The 13,077-nt window shown below is 37.5% G+C and overlaps 1 protein-coding gene across 9 annotated transcripts in view; it reads left to right on the plus strand.

The window, feature by feature from the left end:
- SMARCA2 (SWI/SNF related BAF chromatin remodeling complex subunit ATPase 2) overlaps positions 1-13,077 on the plus strand; it is a 119,271-nt gene that overhangs the window by 36,319 nt on the left and 69,875 nt on the right. For all 9 annotated transcript variants that reach the window (XM_072858982.1, XM_072858980.1, XM_072858984.1 and 6 more), the window contains 6 exons: positions 3,764-3,890; positions 5,124-5,297; positions 5,523-5,696; positions 9,728-9,898; positions 11,383-11,436; positions 12,875-13,005. In XM_072858982.1, the coding sequence (XP_072715083.1) occupies positions 3,764-3,890; positions 5,124-5,297; positions 5,523-5,696; positions 9,728-9,898; positions 11,383-11,436; positions 12,875-13,005 (831 nt within the window). The remainder of the gene's footprint in view (positions 1-3,763; positions 3,891-5,123; positions 5,298-5,522; positions 5,697-9,727; positions 9,899-11,382; positions 11,437-12,874; positions 13,006-13,077) is intronic.

The raw sequence follows: 13,077 nt of genomic DNA on the forward strand, positions 1-13,077 counted from the left end.
TGAAATCTGGCCAGAATGAAAAATTCATATTATGCTTTTCTAAAACTCTCCTTAGCACTTTCTTCAAAATAAAGTGCTGCTTTTTAATCTCACTGAATAGATCTCTTAAAGCTAATAATGTGTGTAATTTAAAGTTGTTCTATTATGTGGAAGGGCTTTTTTCCACCTTCTTATTGCTAATTAAAAAAAATACAGTTGCTAGTGTCCTGTAGATTGTCTGTGGTTTCTTTCTGTTACCTGCAAAGTCTCTTCTTATGTAGCTTCATGGCTTACTGCATGGCATCCATGCCAGACAGGTTTGTGCAAGCGTAACCTCTGCTGTTGCTCCCCAGTTAATGAGGAAGAGGTGTGTATCACTTGTTTTGCAAAGAGATCTCTGTGTAGGTGCACTAGCCACTTTCTGCATGGATGAAGGTAAATTACTGAACTGGAAAGATTAATTAAATATATCCTTTAAACAGTGAGATTATATCCTTGTATGCTTGTAAAAAGCATCTAGGAAACTTTTTTCTTTGGATTCTGTTTACCTAATAGCTATTAGTATTTTTCCATGAAGATGGCAATAGTCCCAACAAACTGCGGTCATTCTCTTTAAAGACTAGAAGATGGCTGTGGTGAGAAACAGCTCACGTAGTTGTTGCATTCACTTAAGTTGGGATGTCTGTCATGAAATGCTTTTAAAAATCCTACTGACTACTCAAGAAAGTACTACTACTATTACCACTACTGTTAGTACCCTAGACAATATAATTAGTACTTCTAGGAAAGTCTGAAATAAAACTTCAAAATATTTTCCTTTTCTTTGTTTTATATGTAACACATCTGGCTGTCATTTTTCATTATTCTTCCATATGTGTGCTGTAGATTTTCATTAGTATCTAAACTTTTTTGGCCAGGACTTTATTTTAGTAGAGAACAGACCTGAGTTTCAGTGAGAGTTTTTTGAGGTAGTATCTGTACCACCTTAGAAATACTGATTTTTTTTCCTATTCCTTCCCTCTGGCCGGATTATAAAAGGAGGGTAATCACCCACAAAAGCGTAGAAGTGTCATTGTTTGTAGCTCAGTGCAGACCTCTGTTTTTGCAGTCATTTCAACATATGGAGGAAAAAAATTGGAGGAAAAGTTATCCTGGAAATACTGATCTGCCTTATAATTTAATGATAAAATTTCATGTGCATTTATTTCTGATCAGCCTTTTTATAAACCTGAGTTGAGAAAAACAAAGAAAATGATTAGCAGTGTGAAGAGTCTTTTATATGGGGTGGACTGCTTACTATGATGATGGGACATAATAGGCACAGCCTATAAGCTTGCGTTATGTTTAGTCATATCTCAAGAAAGTTGTATATTCGTTTTTTTATTAATAATTTAGAAGGCAGAAATATAAACCCCAACCCAACTTTGGCTATTGCTTGAATTTCTACTGTGTAAACTTGTACATCAGCAGGCGCTTTCACCTATTTTATACCTGGAGTTAAAGTAACAAGCCAATTCTGGCAGAACTAATAAGTGAACATTTCACTTCATGTTTGTTTACGAAGTGACTCATCCATTTAGTTACTCTAAAACTATCAGCTATGTTAGGAAGAACCTAGATTAATTTTTTGTGCTCATCCTCTTGTATAGTACAAGCATTTTGTTAGCACTCAATGCTAACAAAAAAGGAAAAAAAATTGAAAATATGTTCAGTATTCAGCTGCCTTACTAAGTTCACAGCTCAAAAGAGAAGTTTGGAAAGGTTGTGACTGCTCCCCTAAAGTTTCATTAAAGTCAGTGAAACTGGGAAATGGCTGTAACTGTTTTGTAGGTGATGGTTTCAGGAGAAGCATTGCAGCTATTTGGGAGTGAAATAGAGTAGTAAATCATAGTTGTGATACATGATTATATCCATGTGTGAATAAGCAAGAGGCAGAGCATCAGTGATTTAGAACAGTATTCTCTTATACATCTTGGCTTCTTTTTTGTATGGTTGTACAATAGTACATCTAATCTCCAAGAAAACCACTTAATTCTCAAGATTTTGCATCCTTAGGTGCACTAAAATCTCTTCTTAATAACTGGAATGCCCAGTGACAGGTGAAGTTGTACAAAATGTAGACTGTTTTTAGTGTAGTACATACACTTGAAAGGACAAAATAAACCAGTGTCATTTTCTGAATGAATAATTTTCCTGTGGGAATCATGAACTTCTCTGGGCCTGGACAAATACCTGTAGCTTTTAATGGAACTTTCTCTTATGAGGAAGTAACCCTTCTTGATTTACTTTTCAGTCTGTATGAAAAACTTAACTAACCTAATTCTGCTTCAATTTTTTGCTCTCTTGAGGACACTAAGTTAGTCTTCTGCAGTAATGCAGCATTATCTCCTTTTTGTTGTTCCAGGAACTTCAGAAGTCTTTTGGTAATATAAAATAATGCATAGTCTTAGGAAGTGTAGGAGTTTAAGGAAGGAGTACTATTACAGAAGAGATATTGTCTGCAACTGTACAAGTGATTCCAGTTGTTTTTCAGATTATACATAAGTCATGATGCATGCAGTTACTGTGAGATACTACTATTTTGATTTGTTCTGACTCCGTATATCAGGTGCAGCCATTTTGCCTGATGTGTGATCTACTTTCCAGCTATGAGGCTGACATGCCGAGTGTATGAGAGTTGATGCCACCATGCTAATATGAGGGGGCGAAAGGGCAGGGGAAGAACAATCACTATATGCAAAGAAGCCCTATAGAAAGTGTTTTCTTTCTCTTTTCATGGCAGTTCCAAAGTCTTCATTTCAGGAAAACAGCAGCAGACACCTTTCCCTAATGTAATCTGATGTTTTGTGCTTTGTGAAAGTAAAGAAAAGGGTAATCTTGGGACTCCTGTGCAGTACAGGGAGATGTGATACCTTCCTGTTCCTGGGGCTTTAGTTTTTTGATTTTGGGAGAGAGAGGACTGTCTGGTTTGGGGGGGGGGGGGGGCAGTGTTTGGTTTTGGTTGGGGGTTTTTTGGTTTTGGGTTTTTTTTTTTTTCTAAAGCATGTGGGAAATGGAGGGCACTAATTTAGTTGAACTTAGATGTAGCTTTTAGATAACTTAAAATTTTGGGGTCTGTTATTTTAGTGCCTTGGCAAAATTTGCAGTTCACAAAAGTACTTGTAAATAAAAACACAGAAACTATGTAACTGTTAGCTCTGTGATCTTGGTTTTCAATGTAAAAAATAGAAAAAAACAAGTTCTGTCTGGCTTGTCCATTATTCTCTCTTTCTCTCTCTCTTGAATTTGCAAATGAATGCAAAAGGAGCTTGTAAAGGAAGAGTGAAATAGAATCTGATTTACAGTGTAACAGCTATGTAAGTGTGAATACTTTACTAATGAACTTTTCATTTGTCAATAAAATAAGCAAGTAGAATTCCAGATATTAAAGAAAGTTCTGTCTGTGTCATCACTGACTACACTGTGCATAAAACAATACCCATCAAAGAAGCTTGAAAACAGAATCCTGTATAGTATGAGTAAAATAAAATTCCCAAGTTTCTTTTCACGCATATACTTTTAGTCAAAATTAAAAGAAGGGCTAAGGGATGTTTTCATTATTTGACAATTTATTTTCAAAGTGGAAAAGGATACCTAATGTCATCTCTGCAAAAGCCTGTTAGTTGAGAAGCAATTAGTAAAAGCCAAATAAATGCCTGAGATAAATTGCCTATTTTTACTGTATAATTCTGATAACCACTTAAAGATTTCTCTTGGTGTCTTATCCAATTTTCTATTTACTTAGGCTTCAGGCTCGAATTGCTCACAGAATCCAGGAACTGGAGAACTTGCCTGGTTCTCTGCCCCCTGATCTGCGAACCAAAGCTACAGTAGAGTTGAAGGCACTTAGGTTACTGAACTTCCAGCGCCAGGTAATGCCTTTTGCTTCAGGAAAATTCTCATAGAGGTCACAGTCAAATGTGTTCACGTAGCAACAAGTAAACTGGCAAGAGATTTTGCAGCAGCACTGAGCCTAAGCAGGAGATTGTGCATGAGAGCAAACTTGACCGATAAGCAAGTAACAGAAATGTTTAACTTAGATTTTATTTTCTTTTGTTAATAAAAATGTGGAAGCATTCTTTTCGCTTCCTGTTTTATCTTCCAGCCTGAAGTGTAACGATAGAACTGTGTCTTTCATAATGAACATGACATTGGCACAAAGACAGAACAAGAGCTGAACAGGCTGCGAGCTGATTTTCAACACAAATCCCAATAGACACCTCTTTCTGGACACACTTCATATTTGTCATGGGTCCCCTTGTTTTAGAAAGAGTTGTATGTTGGTGTTGTGTGTGGTACTTCTCTGTGATCTGTTTTTAGGATGTCCACTGTGGCACACAGACTTTGCAAATTAAGCATAACAAGTTCATACCTAGTATCAGCAAATGAATTTCAGAAAAGGAATCACACGGACAGACTCTTATGGGCCTCTTGCCATTGGCTTTTCCAGCTAGTTTGGAAGAGCGAAGATGTGATTTGGCAGGTCAAGCAAAAATACTTCCTGACAGAAGCCTTGGCAGTAGTTGTATCATGATGTCCAAGTCTTTTTTCCCTCTACCTGTGACACTCCTTTGTAATGAAGTTTTGTCAGAGGTCAGATGAAAAGCAGCAGGCTCTCCTCGTTGTACTGCTGGGACTGTGGCAATACTGTTCCAAGCCCTTAGCTTTTACTTCTCCCTACTGTCTCCTGTGCAGCTGGCAACAAAATGAGTTGTCAGCTATGTTCAGGTCCAGCTGTAGACAGTATGTTATGTATGTTGTTCATTCATGTTTTACTTTGATGGTGTAACATCTTGGCTAGCCCCTTTCATTGCAGCAGGACAGTCATTTGCAGCATCTTGTAAAGAAAGAAGAAATTATGATTAAGAGTGATTAAGACTTTTGGCCATCCTGTGGAGACTTAAGATTTGTTTAGAGATACAGACATAGCTGCTGCAACTGTAGATGCTGGATCTTTTCAGAACTGTAATGGAAAGGGAAGAGGAGGCTGGGACATCTTCTGGGCTGTTACTGTTTTACTCTGCCTTACCAGTGTTTAAAGTTGTTCCTCCATGTATTAAAAATGATTTTTTTTTTTTTAAGTGTTTCTTTTTTCCCACTGGTAGCTAAGACAAGAGGTAGTAGCCTGCATGCGTCGTGACACAACACTGGAGACAGCGCTGAACTCCAAAGCCTACAAACGAAGCAAGCGCCAGACTTTAAGGGAGGCCCGTATGACAGAAAAGCTTGAGAAACAGCAGAAGATAGAACAGGAGAGGAAGCGTAGGCAAAAGCATCAGGTATTTTAACTTATTAGCTGTTTGCCCCACTACAGAAATGCACTTTGGTTTGCTGTGTGGGTCTTCTTTATTACATATTTTATTTACTTTTGGAGTTTCTAAGATTAAAAAAACGCCAAATCATGTGAAAGCAATTGGAAAACAGTAAGATTAGAACTTCTGTGTTCCTGATTTCAAATCCTGTGCTTTGTCCAAGTGTCTGCACTGACTTGTTTCTCTTTCTAGGAATACCTGAATAGCATATTGCAGCATGCTAAAGATTTTAAAGAGTACCATCGGTCAGTCGCTGGGAAAATTCAGAAACTTTCTAAAGCTGTGGCAACTTGGCATGCCAACACTGAGCGTGAGCAGAAAAAAGAAACTGAGAGGATTGAGAAAGAAAGAATGAGGAGACTAATGGTAAGGAGTAGAGGAAGGAATATGGTTATTTTAGCTAAAATTACGTACTGTATCCTTTTAATATTTCATATACAGCCTCAGCTGCACCCATGTATCTCCTTTGCAGAATAAAGCCTCTGTAACGCAAAAAGTATAAATCTAAAACTGCTGCAGTTTGATTATGTGTGTTTCTGATGATGGTAGTGAATGTGACACTGTTCATTTTAACCTATAGCTACTTCTTTTTTAAGGATTTTGATAAGAATAATTGTTTTTTCTACCAGCATGAAAACTTAGCACAGCCACTTCTGTATACCATCACTTAATCTCATTAACTTCATATACTAACACTGTTATATAATTGCAGGGATATCAGTCCATTACATAAATACAGGACTATGTTTTATTTCTAAGTTTATAGTTTTGAAGATTCCATATGATTAACTTGTTCATTGTATTACTCTGCAACTTTTACATAAAGCCGATTTCACATGTGAAAATACGTAACCAACAGCAGTAATGCATGTGTCTTGAGAATTAGTAGCAGTCAGTTCTACCCATTAATGCTCCAGGACCATATTCCTTCTTCCTATTTCGTATTTCATACTTTCCCCTTCCTTGCACCTGCACAATATCAGTTGTATCATTCTTAGGACAGAGTAGAATGGGTTTATGTATAACCATGTCTTTTCAGAACGCTGTGCAACCAATCAGTGGGCTGCCTACATTTCAAGAGTTAAAATAATTCTGGAATTTAAAGTGTAGACAGATTAATGTGTATGTACAAGTATGTTAGCAACTGGGGTTGGAAAAAGTTCTTCAAGACATTGGTTAGCTCTTTTTTAACACTTTATTAACACTTTACCAACATAGAATTGAATGAGAATTGACATGCTTACTTTGAAACACGCTGTTAAAAAACATTAAGTACCTAATATGGGTGCAGATGTAATGCAAAACTTTAGTCCCTGTCCAGAATCTATTCCTACCATGGATAAGGACTGAACAGTTTAGTTTTAAAAATCACAAGACGAAATGTAGAAATAATTAAATATAAAAATGATAAAAACTTAGAAATAAAAGTACATGTGAAATGTGAATGAAGGACTTGCATAAGAGGATAACAAATATTTGGGCCCTAGAGCATTTCTTAAAATTACATAGTAATCAGCATTATAGAGCTTTTTTATAATTAGAGATAATTGCCAGCAGTCCATTTAACCAAACTCATAAAATGTTAATTATTAGAGAAAAAAGAGCTGACTAAAAAAAAGATCGTCTTGGTATTTTAGAAATATTTTTGTACATCGTGAGGCTGAGCTTATGTCAGTCTAACATGTAGTGTGGTAAATAATAAAGATGTCTACTGCTGAAAAATATGAAGTAGATTTGAATGTCCAGAAATGGCACAGGATACCAATGCTTCCAGAATATCTGCTTTCTCCTAAGACTCCTTCACCAAGGCTGTGGTTAAGCTCCTACCATAGATACAGCATTTCATAGGCATTTTCAGTTTGGGGCTTTGCACTCAGAAGTCTTTGCCCCTGCTGCTCAATTAAATCCTTCTGCAAAAGCAAACTGTGTGTTATGTTAGTGGGGTTATTTTGCCTACTTAGTTTTAGTCGTGATAAATTTTGAATTTGCAGATACGTACTAGGGGTTTTTACAAAGGTCTTCTCTCAGATGCTTGGTGTGGTCTAGGAAAATGTGCTGTGTCTAAAACTCTTCACGTATCTTTTCAGGAATGTTGAATTAATTCCACAGATTGTCCTTCATTGACTATGATTAGAAATGGTGATTATGTCACAGCTCATTAATACTAGCATATATCACATGCAGGAATGTGGCATTGATATGATTTTAAAAGATACTGACAAGTCAAGACGAGCTTGAATGCATAAAAGAAGTACCTTGGCTAGATTACAATGACTGTGTATTCAGTGATGATGATGATGATGATGATGATGATAATAATAATAATAATAAATTCTAAAAACTTAGGTTTTGAATGCTGTAGTTTAGATGGCTTGAACATTACAACTGAATTTTACAAGCAATTCTACAAACTTGATTTGAACATTACAGCTGTTCTTGCCAACTTTCTGCAGTTGTGGTGTCTCTCCAGAAAGGCAGAATTTTTTTTGTATCTCCCAGAGTGCTATCTTTTAAAGCAATCATCTTTAAACTATTTCTTACTTGTGCTTGGTTTTTGTAAGGCATTGTATACTTCCTTTATTTGTTGTTTTAGCCAAAATTGATAAAGGTGACTCTGCTGCTTTCCTTGTATTTTTCTGACATGCTCAAATGCTGCATTATATCTTCACAGCACATGAAAATAATATTTCCTGGTATGTCTTACCCCTAACAACACACTTACACAGTGCCATAAGGATGCAGAAGTTGCCAGAGTGACTCAGAGCGCTTTATCTGGTGAATCCTGTCTCTGATAGTGACCTGTATCAGAGATGAAATAACACCAGTGTAGAAATATGATAGATAATCTGCCCAAAAGAAAACTTTTTTCTGCCACCTAAAAGAAAAAAATTTGTATTCATACTGGAAAAAGGACTAAACGCAAGTTGCATCCAGCTCCCATGTTCTTCCTCTGGGTATGGGCTACCTACACTTCATGACTTTGAAAAATCATCTCTGCAGGAGACTTACCAAGCATCTCTGTTGCGGGACATTGTAATCTGTTTAATGTGGCATTACGTGATTTTTTTTTTCCCCCTTACCTGTCATAACTGCAGTAGATTTTCCAGTCATTAGTCCATGCAAGTAGGAGATACTTGGAACCATAGAGTGACCCACAGTCACTCAGGCTGACAGGGAGCTCTGTAGTCCAACCACCTTCCCAAAGCAGTGTCAACGTCGGTTCAAAGCAGGTTGCCCAAGGCTTTTTTCAGTCGTGTCTTGAAAACCTCTAAGGTTAGAAATGGCACAACTTCTCTGCCTGTTCAGGTCCTCTGAAGTGCAGTCCAGCCCTTGAGCATATTGACTGGTATCCCCCAGTTTTGTGTCATCTGCAAACTTGATAGGGTGCCCTCCATCCCTTCCTCTGGGTCACTGATAGAGATGTTAAACACAACACGCCCCAGGATAGACCTCTGTGGTATCCCTCTTCTTACTGTCTCCAGATAGAGCATGACCCTCCGCAGCCCTGTGGAGAAGGACTTGAGGGTATTGTTGGATGAAAAGCTGGACATGAGCCGGCAATGTGTGCTCCCAGCCCAGAAAGCCAATCGCATGCTGCGCCGCATCAAAAGAAGTGTGGCCAGCAGGTCGAGGAAGGTGTTTCTCCCCCTCTACTCGCTTCTCGTGAGACACCCCCCCACCCCCCCGGAGTACTGTGACCAGCTCTGGGGCCCCCAGCATAAGAAAGACATGGACCTGTTGGAATGGGTCCAGAGGAGGACCACAAAGATGATTGGGGGTGGAGCACCTCCCCTGTGAGGACAGGCTGAGAGAGTTGGGGTTGTTCAGCCTGGAGAAGAGAAGGCTCCAGGGAAACCTTATAGCAGCCTTCCAGTACTTAAAGGGGGCCTACAGGAAAGATGCGGAGGGACTCTTTATCAGGGAGTGTAGCCATAGGATGAGAAGTAACAGTTTTAAACTGAAAGAGGGTAGATTTAGATTACCTATTAGGAAGAAATTGTTGACTATGAGGGTTGTGAGGCACTGGAACAGGTTGCCCAGAGAAGTTGTGGATGCTCCATCCCTGGAAGTGTTCCAGGCCAGGTTGGATGAGGCTTTTGAGCAACCTGGTCTAGTGGAAGGTGTCCATGCCTGTGGCAGAGGGGTTGGAACGAGATGATCTTTAAGGTCCCTTCCAACCCAAACCATTCTGTGACTCTGTGATTCTATGACCCCTTAACACAAATGTATGACCCTCTGGGCCTGATCGTCCAACGAGTTCTTTATGCATCTAATTGTCCCCCTATGTCCCCCTCCTTATAACGACCTAAGATAACACATTATTATTGACATAGGAGTTGGTTGGTGTTTCTTTGGAAGTATTTCTGTCATGGCTGATGTCTGTTTTGTATTGCTAGGCTGAAGATGAAGAAGGCTACCGTAAGCTGATTGACCAAAAGAAAGATAGACGCTTGGCCTACCTATTGCAGCAGACAGATGAGTATGTGGCTAATTTGACTAACCTGGTATGGGAGCATAAACAGGCACAAGCAGCCAAAGAGAAGAAGAAGAGAAGGAGAAGAAAGAAGGCAAGTAGTTACAGCTGGTATTTTTAGGCCATCTCTTCTTCAAATCCAATTTTAATGTTGATAAATGTAGTGATAACCAATTGTCACATGTATACCAGAGTATCTAAAATCATCTGCACTGCCAGATTCTTAACACTGAGGGAACTCACCTCTCTCCACTGAAATATATAAGAAATTTGCTATCATTAATTCCAAAGAAGGTGAGAAGGAGGCAGGATTAGAAAACTGTGGGGTGTTAACATTGATTTGCTGATAAACTTTCTACAGGCAAAATTGGGCCAGACACGTAAATTAGGATTAAAGTACCCAAAAAGGATGCAATGGATCCAAAATACATTGTGTGAAGAAGATGGAGAAAAGTCTGGTTTGTGTAGCTGTTTCATACAGGGTAACTTTTTTAGACCTCCACATTCTACACTTGGTTCAGTCCATTTTGTAGGACCATTGGAAGCAACTAGAGAGAAAGAACTTGAGGAGGTTTATTATAGTAAATGGGTATTCTGCCAGTAGAATTGTTCATTGTGCGTTCTTAACATTTAATTGAAGCTTTTCAAAATTACCTTTCTTTGTATGAAATATTTTACCCTATGAGAGAGACTCATGGAAGTCGAACAGTGCTATTTTCTAAAAAATAATTCTGTGTGTGAAATAATCATTAAGTAATGATTTGTCATTTTTGTGACCTCTGAGTACCTTTCATCTCTTGCAGGCTGGATAAGAGGATTTTTATAATCCATTTCCATGCCTGGTTTGCTACTAATTACTGATACAAACATAAACATTATATTTACATGGTTTACAAGCAGCACTCTAAATGTACTAGTAAATACCAGCATATAAAAAATTCTAATTTTGGAGATTAATGGCCTAAAAAATGCTCCATATTTTCTCCTGTCCCTCTCCAAAACCTCTGTACTTTTTGTTGAGAGGATGTTCTTAACATAGGAACAATCCCCTGCCTACAAAGTTAAGATGTAACTTGACCCAAAATACCCCTTCTAGTTAGTTGTCAGACCAAAAAAAATTGTGTACATACCCAAAATAAAAGTGCCTGCATGAATATACAATCTGTGGTGCCTGGTGACACCTCTGAAACTGAGATTAAAGCACTTTAGAGGAAATTAATAGTAAATCACATGAAAATTAATTACTATTTTATTTGTATTAGCACAGTGTGTAAGCAACTGAGCTCTAGGTCTGGACCAGAAATTCAGTAGGCCAGCCACTTCTTAGATGCAGATTTATTACAGTGACTAGAGGTGTTGTAGGTACCCTGTTCATACTAGTAAATGGTTTGTGTGTGTGGTAGTAACTCCGTGTCTATCTCTGCCTATATCCACCCAACACCTTAAATTACGTGCACCCCAGGCTATTCAGAAATAGAGTGAAAAATATTCATGGTCCAAAATGCTTACATCATATAAAGTATTCTCTTTATACTTGTAATCTGACTGTGATATTTTTCACTTCTTCATTTCTTGTAGAAGGCTGAAGAAAATGCAGAAGGAATGGCATCTGGTCTTGGTCCTGATGGAGAGGTATGAATTTTACAAGGTGGTTTTGTGTTGGTTTTTTTTTTAAACTTTCTAGTCATTGTTCTGTGTGCCATTGCTATAGCTTAGAAAAAATAATGACCACAAATGTTCTAAGAAGGGCTGTTGTTTATAACCAGGAATAAAAATTATCTAGATTAACATTTATGCTAGCCCGTTTCTCTTTAGAAGGTTGAAGACTAACGGAAAAATCTATAACTGAGTACGCTGAAGAGTCCCTCTCAGCTTTGCTATATGCTTAAAGTAAATGGTTTTCTTGCAGTCTGTGTGTAGACATAATTTGCTTTCTAAAATGAGGTTGTAAACACAATATATTCTAGCTTCTCATTTTTATAAAATGCATTGTTGACACTGCATGTAATTACCTTTCAGACACAGGACAGACTGTAATATTATGATGGCTTAAGACATCTGAAAGTTCTTTCTTCCTCAAAAGCAAAAGGAAATGAGTAATTTTTCTGTCATTCTTTGAATAATATTGTTCATTCAGTAGCAGAGTATGCTGCCTCATTAAGAGCTGTTCTGTTAATGCCATTTTTCTGTTCCATTTTATTTTTATATAAAGGCTTTAGCATTGTATTTATTGTTTTACTTTTGGTCTTTTTTATACTTGCAAGTGATATTTTTGCTGATGCAGTTGAAGAGTTATAGCAAAATCCTTTAATATAGTTATGGTTGCACAAGGAAAGTGCACATAACATTCCTGTAACTTCAGTATTTATGGAAATGGGGTAAGTTTTATACTTGTCAGTCACTGTATTTATAACTGTTCAGATTATTTTTTCTTGTACATTTATATATATTAGGAAAAGATTCTTCAGTAGAAGCAGTAGTAGAAGGCAAAAAGTTTTTAAAGTAGAAAATCTGTGTTTAAATGGGGCAAAGAAATAACAGAAGTAATTATGCTATTCTGGTTTTGTTAGAGCACCAAAATAAGTAAAGGGTTTTGTTGTTGCAGGTGCTTTATGAGCATAATTGAAGAAGTCAGGACAGCGAATCTTTAAAATAGGCCTTCTTTACTTAAAAAGTTAGCTAAATTGTTATGTCCCTGTTTCTCCATATAAGAGAAAAGGTCATAAGGTCAATGTATGCTTTTTTGTTACAGATGTCCATTGGTATAAATAACAGGATTAAATGCCTATAAGTGTACTTACCTTGTATCTTGTTTCACAGAAGCTAACAGTGTATTCTTTTCCATGCTGCCCTTGTTAATCTATTTGGAATACTGTGATACATTTGTGGATGTCACATAGAATATGTTAAACACAGAAATACTGTGTTTCAGTGTTTGCTTGATAACCATATGTGAAGGTGTGGCTTCTAATAACAAAACTTCACTACTTGTTCACATCTGCTATTAGTTATGTATGACAAGCATGAAATTCAGTTGCCTTATGGTATAAAATTTCATTTGAATTTTTAGCCCATAGATGAGAGCAGTCAGATGAGTGACCTTCCAGTCAAAGTGACTCACACTGAAACAGGCAAAGTTCTTCTTGGCCCAGAAGCACCAAAAGCAAGTCAGCTGGATGCTTGGCTGGAAATGAACCCTGGGTAAGTAGTTACCATACAGGTAGGCTGCTTTTTGTGTTTGCATTGATATTTTTCATGGGCTTCTCTTAGTTA

This window comes from Ciconia boyciana, chromosome 4 (genome assembly GCF_034638445.1).
Source record: "Ciconia boyciana chromosome 4, ASM3463844v1, whole genome shotgun sequence".
Lineage (NCBI taxonomy): Eukaryota > Metazoa > Chordata > Aves > Ciconiiformes > Ciconiidae > Ciconia > Ciconia boyciana.